General features: G+C 32.7%; 1 protein-coding gene across 6 annotated transcripts in view; it reads left to right on the forward strand.

Annotated features, from left to right (window-relative positions):
- Nucleotides 1-24284, forward strand: part of LOC134247895 (inositol hexakisphosphate and diphosphoinositol-pentakisphosphate kinase 2-like) — a 32832-nt gene that overhangs the window by 2184 nt on the left and 6364 nt on the right. For 3 of the 6 annotated variants that reach the window (XM_062730298.1, XM_062730303.1, XM_062730300.1), the window contains exons 4-28: nt 25-113; nt 623-774; nt 1250-1324; nt 3206-3307; nt 3571-3732; nt 4024-4145; nt 4277-4378; nt 4773-4859; nt 6442-6627; nt 7945-8036; nt 10225-10350; nt 10595-10713; nt 10896-11008; nt 12610-12676; nt 13135-13276; nt 13598-13824; nt 14111-14247; nt 14458-14572; nt 14958-15065; nt 15405-15536; nt 15654-16037; nt 16403-16504; nt 16713-16797; nt 17003-17044; nt 24145-24228. In XM_062730298.1, coding sequence (XP_062586282.1) covers nt 25-113; nt 623-774; nt 1250-1324; nt 3206-3307; nt 3571-3732; nt 4024-4145; nt 4277-4378; nt 4773-4859; nt 6442-6627; nt 7945-8036; nt 10225-10350; nt 10595-10713; nt 10896-11008; nt 12610-12676; nt 13135-13276; nt 13598-13824; nt 14111-14247; nt 14458-14572; nt 14958-15065; nt 15405-15536; nt 15654-16037; nt 16403-16504; nt 16713-16797; nt 17003-17044; nt 24145-24228 — 3152 coding nt within the window. Of the gene's footprint in view, nt 1-24; nt 114-622; nt 775-1249; nt 1325-3205; nt 3308-3570; nt 3733-4023; nt 4146-4276; nt 4379-4772; nt 4860-6441; nt 6628-7944; nt 8037-9411; nt 9492-10224; nt 10351-10594; nt 10714-10895; nt 11009-12609; nt 12677-13134; nt 13277-13597; nt 13825-14110; nt 14248-14457; nt 14573-14957; nt 15066-15404; nt 15537-15653; nt 16038-16402; nt 16505-16712; nt 16798-17002; nt 17045-24144; nt 24229-24284 lie in introns of all 6 variants that reach the window. The other 3 variants (XM_062730301.1, XM_062730302.1, XM_062730304.1) reach the window with 3 other exon arrangements.

A 24284-nucleotide genomic window follows, 5' to 3' on the forward strand; every position in this document is an offset into this window, starting at 1 on the left:
AAGTAATTATTTTTTTTATTGTAGAAGAGAAGTGTATAAGACTTTGTTTGAAAATGAAATCCTACATCCACGATACACAGTATTAAACAGAAAAGAAGATGACACCACAGAGTGTGAGTTCAATCAAAACAGTGCTATAAATGATACAAGACAATTTATTTTTATAAATTTGTAAGGATTTACTTATAACTACATGTAAATTGAATATATTTTAACAGTGGTAGTTAAGATATATGAGCATATAATGTTTTTCAAAATGTTTTTACCAAATAATAACCATCTTTTATTATATATAAAAGTAATAACTTCATTGATACTGTGGGATCATTTTAGTATGTTTTTTAAGAAGAGGTAGAATGTTTGGGGGGGGGGGGGTTGTCAGTGTGGACAACTTAAATTTTACTAGTTTTTTGAGACATGGTGACATGTATATTCAATGATCTCATTTGCTTATTACCTGGTATGTATGGGGATGTAGATTCATAGGTAAGGAGGACCCATGAAATCTAGATAGAGTGGTCCCCCCAAGAATAATGATTCCACAGTAATCTTGCTATACAATATGTAGTCGTGTCTAAGATTTGTACTCATTTCACGTAACAAGGTAGTTTTAATTTTACAGGTCAAGTAGTGATCTCAGATGACACAATAGAAGTAGATGGAGAGACATTTCACAAACCTTTTGTAGAGAAGCCTGTATCGGCCGAGGACCACAATATTATTATTTATTTTCCCCAGTCTGCCGGCGGGGGGAGCCAGAAATTATTTAGAAAGGTAAAGAAATCAGGAAGGTCGGATACTTTAGGTGAAAGCCAAGAAGGGGAATTTCAAAGCCTTTTAAAGAAGTGTCTGTATATTTTGCTAATTTTCAGCTGATGATGGATTAGAAAGTTGATTTTTTATTTTTTGGAAAATAAAGAAGTATTTTCAAGAGATAAGGCTGGTATGCATTGACAAATTAATACAGTGATAAATCAGTAAAAGCTTTGACTATTTTTTCCCTCTTTAAATTCTTAAAATCTATTGTGGTGTGATTTAGTTATTTTATGACAGAAGTAATCTTCAGATTTGGAATAAAAAAATCTTATTTCCTCATCATTTGAGGAGTCCATTTAGGAAAATTAAGCATTTTTTTCTTCTGTTGAACATTAGTTTTCAAAACAAAAGCTCATTATCATGAGTTTCAATTTTTGAAATTTTTTCTGTGAATAAGGTCTGAACGTACACATGGCTATTTACATGTTGAAAGGTTCATGATGGTCACCCACCTCCCCCTTACATTTGCTATGAGCTGTGGAACTATTTAAGCCAAGACTCAATTCCTGTGAGTGAACTGTTGATTTATCTCCCCTTGCTTTGATATAATGATGTAATACTGCATAATATCAGCATATTCTATTACTCCGGCTTGAACCAGCACTGCTGAATAGAATTTGAATATGGGCATGGTGTATAGTATAACTGCACTATATTTTGATGTAGTCTTAATCCCAGTATCTTGTATGATTTGAGAGCATTGAAATGTATGAATTAAACATGTGGTTTGTGTTACATATAGCCACCTAGGTCCCTATCCTATTTTTGAAGCATATTCAAAATTTTTAAGTGATTGAAAAAGTATACAGTTCTTTTTTTGTTATATTCATTTAATATGTTAAAAGATATAAATCTATTTTTTCTCTCGATAAAATGAAATGGATCTCTTTTTTTTAATCAAACTTTTAATGAAATTACCATGTTGCCCATATTATTAATACCGGTACATACAGGTAGTCATGAGAACCAGATTTTTATTACCTACTTTAAATCTACTTAATTGTACTCAGCGAGAACATGATAAAAATCCAATGACTTTTGTTAAATAATATTGTAGAGAAGATTTCGTGTAAGTATAAATATGTAAAATGAATTATTCTCTGTTATACATGCATTGAAAACAGTTTGGGAAGTTTATGATGAAATTTAAAGGCATAACGGGCACCAGCCGAGATACATATGGTAATATTTAACTGAGAATTTGAAACCTGTGTTTTTTCATTTGAAAGAGATGAAATATAATTGAAAATTGTATTGTAATCAGATTGCTTTAGCAATGCATTTTGGGTATTTTTTCTCCATTTTGTACACTAGAGTTTCATGAGGTGGGTGGCCGTTATGTTTAGAGTTACTTGTTTTGTTGTTGGAATGTTACTTGTGTAAACAGTTACCAGCATAGTTGCCTTGATGTTTTTATATTGGATGAAAATATCCACTTTTACATCTCTCTTTGTGCCAGATTATGAGGCAGGGCCAGATCTTGAAGCAGAAAATCTATATTGATCAATGATACATGTATCTGTTTGATGATGATATCAGTTTTGTCATGCTATATTGCATAAGTTTGTGGGTGACCAATGTTTGTTTATGATTTTCTCTTTTCAAATATTAAAGTGAGTCAGGATGTACTATTTTGATTTTATAAATGTAGCTTATTTTATCTTCACAATGCCATGGGTCATGAGTCAACACATTGCTCTGGGACCCCTGGCAAATTTCATTCAGTATGTCATTGGGGTACTGAGCAATGTCTTTTGGAAAAATTACAAATCTTGATTATTTTCTTCTAATCTCTCAACCATTTACTTAAAGCCATTCTGTGATAAACAACTTGAAACATTTGCATTTGAGATGTAACCTGAGTCCTTTTCTGTTTACACTATTAAACTATTTATGAAAGCTTTAATTTGATTGGTGCTTCTATAAAAAAGAAGTAAGCCCTAAAATAAGAAGTGAAATTTGCCAGGTGTCCCATGACAATTTGGGACCCCTGGCATTGAGAGGATGAGTCGTTATTAACTCCCTGACCTTGACATTGGTAAGTGTTTCTAGTCAGGTTAATCAATATTGCTCTATTCCTCTTTTAAATTTGCATTTTGACGAATCATAAGGTGCTGTCAATGCCACAATTCAAGATGGCCTTGATCTTTGGCCATGTTTAAATGTTTTGCAGACCTGTTCAAACTTATAGATTAGAGTATTGAGCAGGTAATTTTAGATCAATAATTGTTATTTTGATATTCTTTCTGTCCAATTCAGAAAGACCAGGCCAACTACTGAGAAACAAAATCTGTAAGATTGGATCAACTTTTACTTCACTTATTTGGACGGGCCATTTTGTTGATTGTTGAACCCACATAATAAAAGAATTTATTTTTATTTATTACAGATCGGTTCCAGAAGTAGTGTGTATTCCCATCATAGCAGGCTCAGAAGGACAGGATCATATATCTACGAGGACTTTATGCCAACAGATGGAACCGATGTCAAGGTTAGCGGAACATCATGATACATATAGTATTACTTACTTGAATGTCAAAACTTGTCATAATGTTCTGATACCATAAGCCAATCCAGCACATTTCTTAGTTAATAAATATTGAATTGTATCAAAATGTAGTTAACTAGTTAAGAACTTCTGTTGAAGTTTAATCAAGAACAAAATGATTTTACTGTATAAATTCCTGCTTCATCAAAATAAACAGAACATTTGTTTGTACTGTTACTAAAAATTAAAATTTGCACTCTTTGCAGGTATACACTGTAGGACCTGACTACGTCCATGCAGAAGCTCGCAAGTCTCCAGCCCTGGACGGTAAAGTAGAGAGAGATGAACACGGGAAGGAGGTGCGCTACCCGGTGTTACTGAGCGCCAAGGAAAAAATGTTGGCAAGGAAAGTCTCACTGGCCTTCAAGGTAAGTGACAAATGTGATGTCATTGGCAATCTGAAGAAATGTAAGGGTTTACTGCTAGATTATTATAAATGGTACCTTCTTTAGCTGTTACTTTAATGGATCAGTGTATAATCTTCAAGATATATAAGAATTAGAGATATCCAGGTCAAAATACTTAAGAATAAGTTGGTTGAGACTTCCAAACCAGTTTGACATATATATTGATTCTGAGATATCAGTTTTCATAATACTGAAGTTCAACTGCATGCACAGCTGTATTATTTCATTGAAACCTGGCACTTTTCTTTGCAGCAAACAGTGTGTGGCTTTGATTTATTGAGAGCAAATGGGAAATCTTATGTCTGTGATGTCAATGGTTTCAGTTTTGTCAAGAATTCTACAAAGTATTATGATGACTGTGCCAAAATACTTGGGTTTGTAATCTTTGTTTCTTATAGTTATGAGTAACTTTCAAATTTTTTTAGCATTATTTCTTGGAGAATATTTTAATTTACATTTTGGAAAGTTTTAAGAGGTTTGATTCAGATATAGAACTGTTTTACAGAACCATGATAATGCGAGCTCTTGCCCCCCAGCTTCACGTCCCCTGGCTTCTTGGATCCGCTCCTGAGGATATTCCTGTCGTTCCAACAACATCTGGTTCTATGTAAGATATCCCCTTAATAACAGGCTGAAATTCTGTCTTATCAAAATAAAATTTCTGGAGTTCTTTAAAAGTATATTTTCCCCCCTAGCTTATTATTTTCTTTTCTAATGTACGTGTTTATGCAGACAATACAAGTTCAAGAGAGGAAATTCTTATGATACTGCATATAGCATTATTCTTGCCATGTTTAATTTTCATCATATATCACTAATGATTTTATTTCCCAGACACAATTGTTCTACAAGAGATTATGCTTTAATTTCTTAATTCTCTCTGTTTTCAGTTTGCCGATTGATGATTTGGGGCAAAGAATTTAAAGGGGGGAGGGGGACTTTTCCTGTTGACGGTATACTGATGAATCATTAAGGTAGTCAATTTTATAAATATTATGTAGGATGGAGTTGAGAACAGTTGTTGCTGTTATACGACATGGAGACAGGACACCAAAACAGAAAATGAAGATGGAAGTCAAACATAAAAAGTAAGACAATGTTTATGATCCAGATTATTCTCATTCACTTCCAAGATAATTTACCAATTAATATAGTATGTCGTGTTTGTATAGAATTTGCATAACAATAATACAGAAAGTCATGTACACATTTATGTCAACAACATATCCTATATGATAACACTTATACCCAATTAAAATGAAGGTGCATGGACCTGAATACAGTGTATGTATCTAACCTTTTCCCATGTTGTAACCCACTAGATTTAGAAAGTAAATACACATTGTATATACAATTTGAAATGGATTTTTTTTTTTATCATTATTATCATTTATTTCCAATACAACAGGAATTTGGGATAAAATGTCCTAGGATATTCTTGGCCTATGATGCCAGGGGCCCATTGGATTAGATATACATGTATTACAAATAATTAATATCATATACATGTACATATAAACATAATCATTTATCACTCAATTTTTTTTAAATATGAAAAATAACATTTTCTTTACATATATAAAAAAACAACTATGTGTTGTAATTAATAATTGATTTCTAAGGAATTCAGCCTTGCTGCCAGTGGAGCACATCCTTCATCTTATATTGTCCATAATAAGTACCCCCACATGGTAGCACTACTGAAGGACAGACCCCTTCAGATAGTCAGACTACATTATAATTATTACAAAGCTATAGAAATATAAAACATTCACCGGGGTATCATTGACATATACCCCCAAAATTACAGTATAATAATTATGTAAAGTTGACATCCAATCTCTTATAAATCTCATATTGATACACTAGCTTTGTCTTTACAATATGGTATATATCATTCATGTTTTTCTTCTCTGTTTTCATATCTTTATAATAGCTTATTTTTTTTTTATTTTATGTATAAAAAATGGTATGTACGATAATAAATAATTGAGTGAAATTGCAGTTTTGTTTTATTTCATAGAAAAGTCCCAATAAAATATTTTTCCATTTTATATTCAAAATAATTATTAGACAATTTTATAGATTAGCCCAAATTCCTTGTACATTATTTGATGTTTTGTATCTATAAATGTATCACAATATGGACATTTGTTAGATACCAGTACTTTCTTAATCCATTTATGAACAGATTAGTTGTTATTATGTAGATTTTGCAAAAGATGATTATTGAATTAAAGAATTGTTTATCTTTGAATTTAGAAATTTTTGATTGATAGATGCATGTTTTGTTTTTTCTAAGTTGAAATTAAAATTCTTGACCAAATTTTCCCAGAGTAGGGTTTAAAAAAAAAATCAAGTATTTAAATATCTTGCTACTTAACAAGTTTATTTTTGACCTTTGTTTAGTTTTTAGGAAAATTATTCTTTGATTTATTTTATGTTTATAAAAACTCCTTTTGAAGCATCTTGATATTTTTGTTTAGGTTTTATAATTTTTTAAACTACATGTATTATATTGACAGATTATATTTGATTTGTTTACAAGAATATTGTAAATATTGTAAATCTGAGATCTATTATCAATTTTAATATGTATGAGTACTTATATATACTTTATTACATTAGATATCTATCACCTTGTACATGAATCATCACATATTGTTTCAGATTCTTTGAGCTCTTTGAGAAGTATGATGGCTATAGAAAAGGACACTTAAAACTGAAGAAGCCAAAACAACTACAGGAAGTCTTAGACATAGCTCGATTTCTACTGTCCGAGAATGACGCTTCCCAGGACCCCGAGATCTGTGAGAAAAAGGTCAAACTCCAACAACTGAAATTGGTGCTAGAAATGTATGTCTTCTTCTTTCTTTAAAATTTTTATTGTATTAAATATTTATTGGTAACTTTTAGATAATATTCATATCATGAACTGAAAATAGTTAACATTGATTTAAAGTTCTAAATTATGTATTTATTAAAAAATGAATAAATATACTTAAAAAATAACATAATGATTTTAGATTTGAATATAGATTATTTATTAGTTGAATATTTGAAGATTTTTTATCTGTCTTGCAAAGAATTTGCTGAATTATAAGTTCCCTTCTGCTTTTGATTGTCATGATTTCACTCATTTAATAGTCATGATTTTGACATCTACATGTAATATGTCAAAAAATATCATTCTACATTCACAGACAGGAACACATTAAAATTAATTTACACATTCTATCTTAGTTTCTTTTTCTAAAATTAAATATGACTTTTGTTCTGATTAAAAGTATCTTCCTATCCTTTAAAAAAAATTCAAAATTGTTTAAAATATATAACCCTATGTCTACTTGTACATGTTTCTGTTCTCTTTGAACTCAAGGTTATAACTGAATTGCTTAATATGTTCATCTTTAATGCTCATTGTAATGATTACATTAAATCTAAAAAAAAATCCTCCATAAAATAAGGCTTAAAGCACTTTAAATGGTAGCTACAATGTATTGCTGATCTCCATTAAAATTAAAGCTATTGCATTCCCTGCATGAAACCTCTTGGGAATAAAAGTTAGTCTCTTTCCTTTGCGTTTCTGCCTAAGTAACTCCAGCATTTAGCAAACATATGATAGACCACAAGTGACTGCATGTTTTCTTTAAATAAGAAGAAAAACATTACATATGGAGAAACTCAATTATTCATTAATCAATTCATTTTCTTATACACGTACAGTTTATATTATGGTAATACTTATCCTTCTTGAATTAAGTTGATGAAATCTGTACAGATATTCTGATATAAGAAATCTACATGTATAATTGTATATCTGTATGGCTAATTGACATGTTAAGTAGATGTATTTTATAGTTTTGACCAATAATATTAAACATACAGATACATAAATCAGTTAAATGCTACAGAAAAGTCATTCCATACATGGCATGTGTTTTATTTTTTTAAGAAAATATAGATATTCTTTTAAAAAGTTGTCTGTTTCTGGTTATTATGGATGACTGGCATGATTTTATAAGCCTAGACTTTCAGGGTAGCAGGTTGTGGTTTCTGATTAGGTCTGCTATCAGCTCTGTTTATACTAATCGGCTGGGCCTGCTGGGAAGTTGTAGGGTCACTGTTAAATGTATATGTATCCCTCATCTGTTCATGTTGTTAAATTTTTAGGTACGGTCATTTCTCGGGAATAAATCGCAAAGTTCAGCTGAAATACCAACCCTTTGGACATCGTAAATCTAAGCGCTCTTCTAGTGAAGATGGTGTGTAGATTGTATTGTATTAACTGACCAGTAGTCCTCGTTTGTTAATCACTCAGTAATCCGTGTTGTGTATAGCCACATCAGTCATCTGCATGTCCTGTCCTTTTTTGTTTTGTTCGCTTTGCTTTGCATCATTGGGTTGCTGGCTTCAAAAATTAATAAAGTGTTAACGTACATTTCTTAATTTTCTTTCAGTTAAAAAAATCCACCATTAATTTTACGCCATATATTTTGTTTTCTCTGAAATTAAACTGTACAATGTATATTAAGAGTTATTTTTATATTCATTAGAAGTAGGAAATACTAAATTAAATTTATCTGTCTTAAACAAATTTAACTAGAAATTAATTCCTGACCAGCGCTAGTATAGGGCACAATTCAGAGTTTGATTTTACTGTGTATACATATGAAAGAGGGATGAATTGTATTTAGCAGCACAATGTATGAGTTGATTTATGAAATACAATATACATGTACATGCAGTTCTGTGTGTGCTATTACATTAGCTAGATTCATGGTTTAGTGTCTTTGCATAAGTGCTAGAAAAGCACATTTCTGGAAATATTAGGCCAAAAAAAATTAATTTCTTGGTTCTCAGGCCCTCCCTCATCTCTTCCAAGGGCGCCTCATTGACCCTTTTTATTGCTAAATCAATAAAATAAAAACAACAAATCACCTCCCTCATCATTTTTTGAGGTTTTGTACAATGTAAAAAGCTGCCTCATCATGTTTTGGGGGCAATAAAAAGTAAAAAAAAAATGCCTCCCTCCCTCATCATATTTCTTGAAAAAAAGGCCTGAGAACCAAGGAATTAATTTTGCATGGCCTTATGTTTTATAAATATTAGGCAGTGAATATTGATAACAGTATGACCTATGATTGCTGAAGATTGAATACAAGATTTTGTATATCTTCAAATTACATAGAGTATATCTGTTCTCTCAGGTTTTGTTGAAGTTTTACGTAAACATCATTTCTAATAATACAGTATACCGGTACATTATTCATCTTTTGGTACATTTATGAACCCATTTAAAGAGAACAATCACAAAAATTGTATATATTTCTCCTCACATATGCCCAAGCAATGCACCATAGATGGAAGCTCTAAGCTCCAAGATGAATGACTCATGGGTTATGTGCAGGACAGGTGTTTGCAGTGAACACCTGGAAATGGATCTTTTATGTGTAATGACTAACCTCTTCTTTCTATTTTTCAATCAGGTTTGCTTTTGCTATGCTATCTGCAGGCATCCAATTAACGAGACCCATTGCCTCTGCATTTTTTAACTCTTTTCTTTTATTTAACCCGAGTGCATCATGATAACTAACTGAGGTCTGGAGAATGTTTGAATCTTTTGGGTCCTCTCTCTAGGTACAAATTTACGGGCATCCACCGCAAGATTCAGCTGAAGTATCAGCCCTCAGGGCGGCCATTTGCCACCTCCAGTGAGGGTCTGTACCCTGTGTGTGTGCAGATAAATGGGTGGTGGATCCAGAGCATTTCTTTTTATTTCAGGGGTGAACTCCACTGAAAATTACAGTAATTTTCTGAACAACCATAAAAAAAGATCACAAGAAGTGAAAATTAACGATAAACTATTTTTTGTACTATCTTCGGAGAAGAAACTACAGACTAAATGTTTAAGACTTCACAGGGTTTGATGATTGAATTCACATATTGTAGAAAAAAGGGAAAAAACTCTGGATACACTACCTGTTTTGTTACTTCCCTTGAATTAAATTAAAAATCTTTTGCTTATTTCACTGGTGTGAGATTTTGTTAAGTTAATTGTTGTGCTAGTTGAAGTATTTTCATGAAAATTTCAATGTCAATGATTATATTTTTCTATGTAAACGTTCATGTAAAGTTATTTACATTTCAAATATATTAGTTAATTTTGATTTACCGGTATAAACATTCTGATTATTTTATTACAACGTATACAGGCTGTTTACATGCATGTTGTTGTTAAATGGAACATACCGTGTTTGATTTTTGTTTTGAGATATTAGAAGATTTTAGAAGTTTCTTTAATGGATTATTCTGTCAAGATAACTATGCACTATTTAAATATGGAAATTATTTAAAAGAATAAGATAAATACTTTGTAATTTTTTTTTAAAATGCCTATTTTGTAGAATTTCTCATTGATTGACTTTATACAGAGAACTGTCCTATTTTCAGATGATGTACCTCACCCCCCATCCTTACTCCTGATAGTCAAGTGGGGAGGGGAATTAACTCCAGCTGGTAAAGTACAGGCAGAGGAACTAGGGAAAGCGTTCAGGACACTCTACCCAGGGGGTCAAGGTAAGACTTATAAGGGGAATACCAAAGAAACTGAAGAATGGGGACAGGTGAACAGTGTACCACATGATTATTCTTTTACAGCAGTACATATTTTTTTTATTGTAAAGGGAATGGTTATAAATCAATTTACTTTAGGGTGTAATAAATCAATTAACATGTAAAGTGTGTTTTGTAAAATTCTTTTTAATATGTTCTTTGCATCTACAAATATTTAATGTTATTATAATGTATTCAACACATACAGGTCAGTTTGAAACACCAGGCCTTGGATTCTTGAGGCTGCACAGTACTTTTCGACACGACTTAAAAATCTATGCTTCAGATGAAGGCAGGGTTCAAATGACAGCTGCAGCATTCACAAAGGTCAGAGGTCACGCAAGCTTGACTATAAACTGACACAAAAGTTATCAATGAGAAATTTACAAGTATCATATTACTTAATTATGGATCCATCTTTATTGTATTATGTATGAAAAGTATATAATGCTGTTACAATATAACGAGAGCAAATTTTTGTAAATGTGTTTGTTATGTAATTTTTACAGGGTCTTTTAGCGTTGGAAGGAGAGTTACCTCCGATATTGGTCCAGATGGTCAAAAGTGCCAACACCAATGGTCTCTTGGACAAACAAGGGGAAACCTCCAAATATCAACAAGTGTAATCCTATTTTTATTTTCACAACTCTTGCCTGCTAGTTACTAACACAAATCTTTCAGATAAATTTAACATTGATTCTCACTTAAACTTTAATTCACCTTTAACATACAAATCAAACTAGGAATTCTAAAGCTTTCTCAATATATTTTCTTGTGTGTCTTATAATAAATTAAACCAGTGTTTCAAATTAATTAATAATTTAATTTACTAATGTCCTATTCATAGTTTGTAATTTGTAACTAAAAAGTAAGCTACAGCATGCTTGTGATCAGTAACACTGGGAATATTCTTGGCTGTTGCTTTCAGATTCCAAGATGGGTAAATATCTTACAAAGCAATGCCTGATATATTTATTTTCAAGTTCACTTTACATGCATTTAAAAAAACAAATACTGGTAGATCTTTAAATTATTGTGTAAAACATTTTGCTGTGACAGTTTTATAGTACTTCTTTGCACAAATACGGTGTATTTGGAATTGATTTTTAAAATGGAAGCTGATAAATTGAAAAACCAAATACATGTATAACATTAAGTCCACCACCTGCAAAAAGAATATACAGGATATAATTTGGCTTTTTTGCCTGAAGATATGTGTTATTAAATAATGTCTTAGTAGTGAATTTGAGATAAAGGATACTTTAAAAGGATACATATTAAGAGATTGCTCTATGTCAAACAATTAGCAAAACAAGTCAAGCTATTGACTTACAAGTTGATGAAACAAGGATATCAGTCTTTTGCACTGAACTGTCGTATTTTTCCTTTTGCCTGATCATGACACAGAGCACACAACAGGGGTGACTAGTTGACAGAGGATGCTCACTCCTCCATGGTACCTGATCTCACCTCTGATGCTCAGGAGATTTCTTCTTTTTTTTTTTTAATATTTTACTTTAGGTTTGTTTTTTTAATCAGCATTTGGTAAAATAAATTTATCTTTGGATAAACATGTAATAATTTATGTACCTTAATATAAACATTTTATCCTTCTTTCTAAAAATGCATCCTAAGCTTGCTCAGTAATACATTCAAACACTAATCCTACCTTCTTTTATATACAATTTACTGGATTATACATACGCTTTATATTCAAATGTATTAATTTTAGAATCATAATGAATTTATGTATAGTTAAATGGTTTACATACACTTTATATTCAAAATAATATTTTTATTTTAGAATATATAGATTCAAGTAGACTCAATATGAATTATAGCAGTGCACTCTTAAATTAGCAACATGATTTAATAGTTGATGGAATAGTTAGATATTTACACAGTAGGATGAATACATCAGAGATCATAACACTTTATTGCTCATTAGTAGAGTAGATTCATGGAGACGTGTTTACCTGTAATTAATGTGTAATAGATGTAGTAGCATTACATTAACTACAGAAAAATTAAACAGAAAGGACTTTCAAGTTCCAACATGTACAAGTGAAACCAAACTTTCAACTGTACACGTAGAATTAACCCAGTTTCTCTTTTTAATAATTTAATATTTTAAGATTATTATTATTAAATCCTTGTTTAAAAAAAATTGAACATGGAAAAATACAGTTTATTAATACGAAATTCAATTGAATGTTTCTATAGTGTGAAAGAGAGATTGACACAGATGTTGAATGAAGACAAAGATTTTAATGAAGAGGATTACGAAAAGGTAAATCTTCGTGTGAGAGAACTCTAATTAAAAAAAAAAGGGCTACTTCTCAATAGAAATATTGCTATGGATAAAGTGATTTGATCGTGCATTTCTCTTTGCATGTGTACCTATGAGTTACTGTAAACCAACTTCTATTTGTGTGTGAGAAATTTTCGTGAGGTTTGAAAAAACCTCGTCATCGCAAATATTTCTCGCCCCGAACTGGTCCTTAAAGTCTCTGTGTCTATTGAAAACAGATCCAAAAAAAGGCTTGATCGTGAAAATTAATTGTCACGAACTAGTTTATCCCTGGTAAAGCGCAAAATAAAGTTGTTGCAAATAAATGTTGGTTTACAGTATAATGTTTGATAGATTATCATTTCCAGTGTTCCTTATTGAAGAAAAATGTACATGTATTGTTAATGCAATTTTGATCAGCCATGTTTGATTCAGGTATTTACATATTTTATTTTTAGTTGGCTCCCACAAATAGTGAATCTCTTATTAAAGCCCTGGACTTCATCAAAAACCCGGGGAAACTGTGTGAACATGTGTATGCCATGGTGAAGGAGCTGACAGCTAAAATAAGGACACTAAAGCTGGAACACAGGACCAGAGGTTTGTTTTAGGTCCCAGATCAGTTTTCTTCATGGCTATTTAAATGTTCATATAATGATCCTGTCTTGGTATCCTTATTTGTCAAATTTAATCCATCAAAGTAGCAAATTACTGACTCAAAGAGAAAGATGTCATTATTCAACCATTGATTTAAAAGCAAAGAATGTTATTGCATGTACAAGGAAATGAGTGTATAAGATTCAAATCACATTTGACTGCATGCAAGAGGGCTTGTTGGCAAGAGTAGACCACCTTTACCGATGTGTTTTATTGTATTGTATGATAATTTCATATTATTATAGACATACTGTTTTTTTTCAGATCTGAAACTTTATCATGGAGAATCATGGGAATTACTGATTCGTAGGTGGGCCAAACTGGAGAAGGATTTTAAAATGAAGGGCGATAGGTTTGATGTCAGTAAGATTCCAGACATATATGACTGTATCAAGTATGATCTACAACACAACCAGAAAACAATACAGTATGAGAGAGCCAAGGAGCTGTTTGAATGTTCCAAAGCACTGGCAGATATTGTAATTCCTCAGGTAAGGTCATTTGTTCTGAAGCACTGGCAGACATTGTTATTCCTCAGCTGCTCTAAAGTAGGAAATTATATTTTTATGGGTAAGGAATCACTAGAGATGAGAATTTTTCTTGATCATAACAAAAAGCAGTTGCCAGGATTGACCCGTTGACTTGGCATTCTCAATTGTCCTTGGCACCTGATGCGACTTCTGAGGTTTGCTATGCTTGCAATCTGTAATGTTTCAATAGACTTGTAAGCTCAATATCTCACAGTGTATGCAACCCTTTTATACATTATTTTTGTAGGAGTATGGAATCACCCTAGATGAGAAGCTTCACATCTCACAGAGTGTCTGTACACCTCTGATGAGGAAGATCCGGAGTGATCTGGAGCAGTGTGTTTGTCCGGATGATGAAGAAGAGAGTACAAGGCTGAACTCACTGTAAGTACCAGATTATAATACCACTTAAACACACTATTCTCTACAAATTTTCTGACACCAAGATTATTTGGTCATAGAGCAGGAAAAAAAAGACAAAAAGAAAGACATTTATTTATCAGTAATCTATATTTCATCTGGAACATTCTACAGAAAGATGTATAAGCCGAACTAATATAGTACGTGGAAATATGTAAAATGTGTGTATTATAGGTATTCCTTAGGAGTTGCCTCCCCTGAGAGATTTGTCAGGACTCGTCTGTACTTTACCAGTGAGAGCCACATTCATTCCTTGTTAAACATGCTCAGATATGGAGGGCTCAGAGATGTAAGTCATACCGCTCGTTTGGAGACATTTTTCCCATTTAGATTGTTATTACCCATCTGAAATTTTTAAAAAATTGCATTTGAAAGTTCATTGGCAAGAAATGTCTCCATTTCTCTATTGATAATTAGCATAAATATTCATAAAATTACCCATAAATATTCATAAAATTTGATTTTAACATAAATATTCATAAAATTTGATTTTAACCATGTTTATTACATGTGTATGTGAGATGGCATTTTCAATAAGATGACATTTTCAGCACATATTATTGCAGTTTGTGAAGATAAACAGTGCAGTATGTTGTTAACTTAGATATTTTGTAGCATACAACAATGGTTAGTTTTTGTGCTGTATGCAACAGTTTTAAATCTGTATATTGCAGGAAGCATCGGATGAGCAGTGGAAGAAAGCCATGGATTTTATAAACAATACACCCGAGCTGAATTACATGTCTCAGATCATTGTTATGATGTTTGAGGACCCAAGCAAGGTATTGAAACTGACACCCATTGTTTGATGTACATGCTGTGCAATAATTCATGCAAGTACCATTCGTTAAGCAGAATTTAAGTGAGGATTAAATTTTGGCATTATTAGGAAAAGGGTTGATAATGCTAAAATTGTGTTTTAACAGTGCATTCTGTATTGGATGTTATGGTTTTCTTTCTTGGCATTATAAAATATATTAATATTTGAGGACATTTCACTGAATTTGCATCATGGTAAAAATTCTACTTATACTTACTTCACTTGTTGTTCAACAGATGTAAGATTTTTATTAGTTTTCACTACTTAACATTTTTTATCTTCATATTCTATCATGTAATAGGGTACCTCATCAGAACGGTTCCATGTTGAGCTCCATTTCAGCCCAGGGGCATATAGTTATGGAGAGAAGGGATTCCATTACCCCTTGGTCCATTCCAAGTCCATGGCCTACAAAAATTCAAATAATCCACTGGTAAGGCTGTAGTTCTGAGCATCAGTCAAAGCAATGAAATAAATTGTAATCAGATACTTTGTTAAAGTATTCTAGAATGGAAGTTTTGCTCTTACTAAATTCAAGACTGAATTCTAGATGAAGCTTGATGTTGCAAAAGAATTGTCAGAAGAGAGAAAGCAGTGCAAACGTGGGAATTATGAATGGTCCAAAACTCCTAAGGACTATCAAAGTCGTCCTGTGTCTGCACCAATGATCATTCAGGAACAGGAAGAGCTGGAAGAAGCTGATATCTTCGAGCATGCTCATAACAGCGTCCAGAACAGTGACGAAGTAAACAGCATTACTCGGGCAGATCAGGGGGACCACAGCAGTGGACTTGTCCAGGAGTCAAAGGTCAAAAAGGAACCAGTCAAAGAGTCAAAGTTCACTTTGGAACCAGTCAATGAGGCAAAGTTTAAGACTGAACTGTTGAAAGAGTCAAAGTTCACAAGTGAACCAGTCAAGGAATCAAAGTTCACAGTAATGCATTTTTCCCTATTTCATTGCAGTATACGATAGTATGCAAAGTTGTAGACTATAAAATTAATGATACAAATGAAATATGACATTCAGAATAGATTGTGTTCCACTCAGATTCTGACATACAAATGTACATTCATGTCAAAACTGGTAGAAGTACAATCAGTTTTCTGTGAAATAAAAGAATCCTTTTTTTTTTTCAAAACCTTATCAAGGTTTCGTTTTCCTTTGAAATACTATAATAAATTTGAATCTAAATGAAAAACATAATATTATTGTGTATGGCTGGCATATTTTTATGTGTTGACTTTTATTTAGAAATTGATTAACACTTTATATAACATTTGGAAAACTTTTTATTTCAGACTGTAAAAATTCCGGAACAGAAGTCTCCTAAGTGTAACCCTGACATTCCGGAGTGGGACTGGGGAAGTGACCCTGAACACGAAGACGAAAAAAATCTACAGGTTTCGTAATAAATACACATAGCACCTTGTACATTGTATCTGTAAATAGAGTTTATTAAACATAGTATAAAATATGTAATTACATGTAAATGTTTATAAATAAATTATGTGGAATTGATAGCCAGAAGCGAGAACAATACATTGTTTTTGAAAAGAAAGATGCACAGGAATTGAATGTTTTAGTTGAATCTATTTTTAAACATTGTAGAAGTCGTCTAGCGTGCCTGTTGCATCTGTGTCTGAACCAATAGAAATTCAGTCTCCAAACTCAAACCCAGACTTAGAATTATCAGGTAAGTGTTTAAAAGGCATTCTATCAATTTACAAATTTTTTCATTCCATGGTGAAATATGTAAAGTTTATCATTGTATTGGCATTACTTTATAGTTGTGAAGGAAAGTATTCAACCGTGGTGATCTGGCTCAAGTATATAAGTGTATTAATTGGTTTTGTACTATGCTCTTTTCTGGTGTTTAATCTTTACGTTATTTGCACAAGCTGTCCAGGAAGGCAAATCTAAAGTTCGATTCAGTGGTCCCGGTAAGACATGCACCTATATGTTTTCATGTGACTTGTACGTAAGATGTGCACGTGGGGTAATGGTTATACATGTAATACTCATCAAATTGTCCTACATATTATTTAAAAGTACAAGCATCTTTACCCCTAAATACTTAGTAATTCTGTTGAATAGATAGCGTATTTGTACTTATATTTATGATGAAGTAGTGTAGTACATGTACTGTACTTGAAGGATATCTGTCATGTGTTAGGTATTTTTAACTCACTTCAATGAAGTCAAGATAAGCTTGTATTTTAACCAGGTGTTATTGTTGACAACTCAGAGCAGGTCCATTTTCCTAATAGTTATATCTCCCTGCAAATGAAGCTTTCAGGCATAATTTTGAGCTCACTCACAGTATCTCTAACAACAAACCTGAAATTGACAAGATTTGCATCAATTATGCATCCGGAGATGATTAATGCCATTCTTGATTCAAATTCTGCATCATCTCTATTTACTTGGGAAAAGTTTTTAGTTCATATTAGCACTACAATGTATCTGGCTAAAAACTAGAGAAGCATATTTCTAGATTTGCTGCAGATGTTCCTTACTTTTAGATGAGTAAACACGTTTTTTTGAAAACAGTCCTTACCCAGAAAACTATAAACCAACTTGCAAGTGCATGTATGATTTGTATAGAAATGTGACCAGCAGACCAAAATAAATTTATTGGAGCTTGTCTCTTCCCAAGAAACTGCAAGCCCTATTATAACCAAACTAGCATAAAACTTCATTAATATCTACAGTGAATACAGGTACACTTACATGTACCACTTTCCGTAAAATGTTTTGAACAATGTGTACATGTATAATAAGTTGAATGAAATTAAATTAAACTAAGGGATCTCACTGAACTATCATTTGGTTTGAGACTTTGTCTTGCATAGAGATAACATAAGTTGAGGTGAGCTTTGTAACTTTATGTTTTTAAATAATATATAATAATCACATCTCAAGGGAGGACATTGTATGCTTTTAGAGACTACATTCATGGTGGTTATAAGCCAACCAAAGGTTGAGAGGTTTTTATCTGTTTTTGTCCGTTGTCGTCCGTCGTCTGTCGTGCGTCGTGCGTTAACATTTGAACATTTTCAGCTTCTTCTCTGCAACCACTGAACCAATTTCAACCAAATTTGGCACAAAGCATCTATGGGTGAAGGGGAACAAAAATTGTGAATTTCATGATCCCTGCCCCCCTGGGGCCTGAGGGGTGGGGCCAAAACCACTAAAATTAATGCAGTCTTTAAAAATCTTCTTCTTTACTCCTGGACATCAAGCAGTCAAACTGTTTGCATGATTGTAATCAGCAATGAGTCCTCTACCAAAATTGTAAAATTCATGGCCCTGGGGTCAGGGGTTCTAGTGCTAGGGCGGGGCTAAATAAGTAGGTAGTGAAAATGCATTATTTCTTTGAAAATCTTCTTCTCTGCTCCTGGGTATTAAATAAACCAACTAAGTACATAATTATGATGAGCAAGAGTGCCTCTACCAAAATTGTGAATTTTAGGAAGGGCGGGGCTCTATTGATTATATATAGTGAAAATACATGAATTCTTAAAAAATCTTCTCCACTGCTCCTGGGTATTAAATAAACTAACTAAGTACATAGTTATGATGAGCAAGAGTGCCACTTCCAAAATTGTGAATTTTATGCTCACAGGGTCAGGGGTTAAGGCGGGGCTCTATTGATTATATAGTGAAATGCATGAATTCTTTGAACATCCTGGTTAATATGCTAATTACATATTTAAGGCCAGGATTTATTTTATTTTCAGTTTTACAAACCCTCCGCTCAAGGTTTTGAATGTTCAGAAAAAAAATAAACAATTTTTTTCTTTCCGATGTCAAATTTGAGTCGGGATCGAGATTTCACATTTACGAACTCACACTTCCGGTTTTAAGATGAAACGGCGGGTAAATGAGACCTGAAAGATAGCTTGGTTTAGTGTAAAATTCATCGATACGAGTGCCATTCAAAAAGTTTCACCTGTTCAAAGGACAAATAAAATGCTGACGACTTTGTTGCACAATGACATGCTGGTGAGATAATTATGTATTCGTTTCAAAAGTATCTGTCTGTAAATTATTTTTCAGGTTTTAAAAGCTGTTGCATATTGCCAGCGGGCAGCAACATTGTTTAGGTCTCTGTTATAGCTTACAGTCTAAGCATCATTCTTCAGAAAAGGGTTGCTTATGCATCAGATGTAATGAACTAGTGCTAATTGTAACGGGGACCGTTACAGATGTTCCCCAAACGCTCCCCATATCCCTTTTGGTGCCATATTCCATGTTAGCTTCATTAAATAAGACAAACCTTATGCATTTGAGACTTTAACAATGTTTACACAGAAGTGTACCAAGTTCATTCAAATTTTAGCATTGCACGCGTTCACATGTGAATGCATGTGCGTAAAGACCATATCATCTTGTCTACACAATCTATATATTTTAATATACTAAATATTAAATTATTTAATCCAAAACTATTAAAAAATACGCTCATTCAAGAGTAGTTTTGATTTTACGCATTTCACGTTTTAATGAGCAACCACACCTTCTTGCAGAAATCTATGTTCTAAATCCCACTCCGTTTGGTTGAAAACCAAGGGAGTTACAGCTATTTAAAGTTTCAGCCAATCATATTACAGCGAATTACACGCACGTGTATGCATGTGCATGGTGATGATACCTTCTTGTAGAAGTCCATTATATCTATCTAAGTTCCAAATCCCATCCTGTTTGTTTTGAAAACCAAGGGAGTTATAGCTATTTAAAGTTTAAGCCAATCAGATTGCAGAGCACGTAACATGCACGTGTTTTCATGATAATTGCTATATGTCATGCTGTAGGATATCCTTTTGCATGACCAAAATTTCAAAGGATTTCGTCAGAAAACAAGAAAGATATTGAGACTTTAGTTTCAGCCAATCAGAGCGAAGCGCACGTGTATGCGCGTGAGATCTTGCTATTTTGACCATGTCATATTGTCTATGCTACTAATATATCCTTATATTATAAGTTTCAAAAATTTCATCAAAAAATAGAAAAGATTCGGCTATATTCATTATATTGGTCATTTCACGTGTTGCACGTGCATGCTCTTGCAAGCACGTGCGCGGAAAATGACCTTCGTTCCGCAAATCTACATAACATGCCTACTGACCCTAAAAAGGTTTCACCTAAGTCGGATGTGTAGTTTACAAGATCATTCGCGGAAAAGATTTTCCCAGGAAGAAGAAAAATAATAATAATAATAATAATAATAAGAAACAGAGTAAAAACAATATGTTCCCCAACTTCGTTTGGGGAACATAATAAAACTATGGGAGAAGTTCAGTCCATTTGAGGAAGAAATTGTTAAGGCAAGAATATACAAATATATACAGGCATGTAGTATCATTTGTATCAGCCAGAAAAATTATTTTACACTTGATTGAAAAAATGTTTACACCTGCAATACCCCCTTCTGTTTTATGATAGGATTAAATTTTAGAACAATGTCTACACATTCACCTAACACATATTAAAAAAACTGAAGATATATTGAAAGACTTTTAAAGAATTGATTTTTTAAAATATATTTTGACCAACATCACAAAATTTATATAACTGGCCCAAACTGGCAGATGATGAAATAAGCAATGTTTTACTTTCCTATTTGTAAGCATTATGTATCCAGTGGTAAGGAGCCTATTATAATAGCATAAAAAAAAGAATGTACAAATGTTAATAATTGATTTATCAAAAAAAAATTTTGATTTCCTTCTCCATTGGGACTTTTTTATTCTCATGTTCATAACTAAACCTAAACAAAAAAAAAATGCTGGCCTTATAATGAAGAAAGGGGCCTCTTTCAAAATAGATACTTTCAGGGACGCTGGGTCAGGGGTGCCAGGGGGGTACTTTGACTAAAAATAAATTAATGCTTTGAAATCTGCCCTTTGATAAGCAATGGTGCCTTCTTCAAAATTTGTGAATTTCATGGCTTTTGGATTAAAACACGAACCAAATACAGTCGCTGGAAAGTTGTTACATGATACTCAGGTGACCTATAAGGCCCGTGGGCCTCTTGTTACACAGAATTTTTAGTTGGATGCTTTTCTTGAAAAAAGAATTACTTCAATTTAATATTTAAAGTTTATACAGGCTGTTTATTCCTGTTCATTCATTCTCATCTTCCCTCATCATCTGAGGTTAGCGAATGCTGATAAAATTAATCCAAAGCAACCATGATCAAGTTTGCTGTAAACTAAGTGGATTGAAATTGTGACATACTGCTTACAATTGACAATCTAAATTAGCTCAATAGATTTTTTTCCTTATGACTGAATGCAATTCACACTTACACTTTTACATGGAAAAACAATCATGGCAAAGAAAGAAATATTCAGAATATATAGTATTTTTAATTGTAATATTTGCACATAAATAATGGGAGACCTTTATGCTTATGCAATCTTTGCATCTTCTGTATACCTTTGTGGTTTTAAAAACACCAAAATTGTATATGCAGTTAATAATTAATAAGCACCAGTTTGCTTTAAAGATGTACTAACTCAATATATGTGGAATCAAAATTTGTCCATGTCTGTCGTCGTTGTCATCATCGTCGTTGTTGTAAACTTTTCACATTTTCATCTTTTTCTCAAGAACCACTGGGCATATTTCAACTAAACTTGCTACAAAGTATTCTTGGGTAAAGGGGATTAAAATTTGTACAAATGAAGGGCCACGGCCTTTTCCAAGGGGAGATAATTATGAATTAGAGAAAAATTAATGGCATTTTTAAAAAATCTTCTTCTCAAGAACTAATGGGCCAGGAAAGATGAAACTCATGTGCAATCAAAGTAGATTCAAATTTTTTACATGGGGCCAAAAGGAATATATAGTGTATAGGAATAATCTTTAAAAATCTTCTTCTCAAGAACCACTGGGCTAGGAAAGATGAAACTCATGTGGAATCATCCTCATGTAGTGTAAATTCAAGTTTTTTCAAATCATGACCCCCGGGGGTAGGGTGGGGCCAAAATGGCCGATCAAAGTTTTACATAGGAATATATAGGAAAAATCTTTAAAAATTTTACATCAAGTGGAATATATATGTAGAAACCTTTTAAAATCTTCTTTTAAAAGGTTTACATAGGAATATATAGGAAAAATCTTTAAAGCAAGAAGCATTAAGACAGGAAAGATGAAACTCATGTGAAATTACAGGTAGTTAGACAAGTTTGGAATCATGACCCCCGGGTCTAGGGTGGGGCCACAATGTCCGACCAAAGTTTTACGTAGGAATATATATGAAAACCTTTTAAAATCTTTTCAAGTTCTTCAAATCCATGATAAGTAATATTTATATGGAATCATCCTCAGGTAGTGTAGATTCTAGTTTGTTCAAATCATGATCTCCTGGGGGGTTAAAATTGAAGCCCCCTCCCCTGCCAACCTCAGTAAACTCAGTTCTATCTGATATGTGCTTTTTCAGTTAGGCATCTGATATGTGCTTTTTCTCCAAATATATACTTAGTATAGACATTGAACGATGCCCCCCCCCCCCCCCCCACTTTGGTATAGGTTAAAAATGGGGAAAGTGGTGGTGTTTGGAAAAAAATTGTTGGCTGTGGCCACCTGGGAAATGGGTTATTTCCCCCTTTTTTTTTTTTTTTTTTTTTTTGCTTTTCAGATTTTTTAGAAGGTACAAAAAATTTTTTTTTACACTTAAAAAGTATTGCAGCGCTGTGTTAACTTTAAAGTATTGCAGTTAACTTTATTTGCTTTTGAGGTTTTATAATCTTGTATTTATTTGCATAAAATATAAAAATATTGAGGAACTTTATAAACTTTATTTTTAAACAAATGTTTTGAACAAAAATATAACTGCATGTTCACCCATTTTTATTTTATGTAGAATAATTCATCCTGCTATAGCATATCCTAAAACAGAAGTCTGTAAAATTACACTGTTGTAATTCCCCTGATATACTGCAAATGGTATGATGCATGCTAATGCATTTTTATACCCCACGGAACAAGTTGCGTGAGGTATAATGTTTTTGACCAGTCTGTCAGAGTGTCAGTCAGTCAGTCCTGTTTTCTGTCAGTGCAACTCCTCATAAACCGTTGCACAGAATTTCGTCAAACTTTGCAGATATTTAGGACACGATGTGTAGATGTGCATATTACCAGGAAATTTCAATTCCTTTATTTTTTTTGGGAGAATTTCCGCACTTTTTCACTTATATTTTTGGCCATATCTTGAATATAGAGATGAACAGTTTGTCAACGCAATTCCTCATAAACTGCTGCACACAATTTGGACAAACTTTGCAGATATTTAGGACACAGTGTGTAGATGTGCATATTACCAGGAAATTCCAATTCCTTTATTTTTTTGGGAATTTCCGCACTTTTACACTTATATTTTTGGCCATATCTTGAATATAGAGATGAACAGTTTGTCAGCGCAATTCCTCATAAACCACAGCACACAATTTGGTCAAACTTTGCAGATATTTAGGACACAATGTGTAGATGTGCATATTACCAGGAAATTCCAATTCCTTTATTTTTCTGGGAATTTCCGCACTTTTACACTTATATTTTTGGTCATATCTTGAATATAGAGATGAACAGTTTGTCAGTGCAATTCCTCATAAACCGCTGCACACAATTTGGTCAAACTTTGCAGATATTTAAGACACAATGTGTAAATGTGCATATTACCAGGAAATTCCGATTCCTTTATTTTTTCGGGAATTTCAGCACTTCGACATTTGAGGGAGCATGGGGTATATGAGCTTGCTCACTTTTTCTTTCATTCTACCAGAAGTATCAGAAGTACATGTATAAAATATTGTTTAAACTTAGAGATAAATTGAAAAAATAATGCCTAATCAAACAACCTCAAAGATAACACTGCTTAAGAATTTTATATATAGAATTGTCATTTGATCATTTGACATTTAGTATATAGTTCATGACTTTTTCATCTCATTTCATTGATTGTCATGATTGTGTCAGACATTGTAAAATTTTTATGATACCAGATACGTGAAATTAATTTTATCTTATTGTGCAGAACCAGTCAGGTCACAGAGCCTGGAGGAGAAGAGGAGCAAGAGTCTGGAAGATAAACCAGCGGAACCTAAAGTAGACAGGCATTGTAAGTGGAAGAGGATCTTCTCAAGGGCCATCAACTTAAAAGAAAATTATGCAAAA

This window comes from Saccostrea cucullata, unplaced genomic scaffold, assembly GCF_032062105.1.
Source record: "Saccostrea cucullata isolate Sc308-1 unplaced genomic scaffold, CSIRO_AGI_Scuc_v1 ctg120, whole genome shotgun sequence".
NCBI classification, from domain to species: Eukaryota; Metazoa; Mollusca; class Bivalvia; order Ostreida; family Ostreidae; genus Saccostrea; species Saccostrea cuccullata.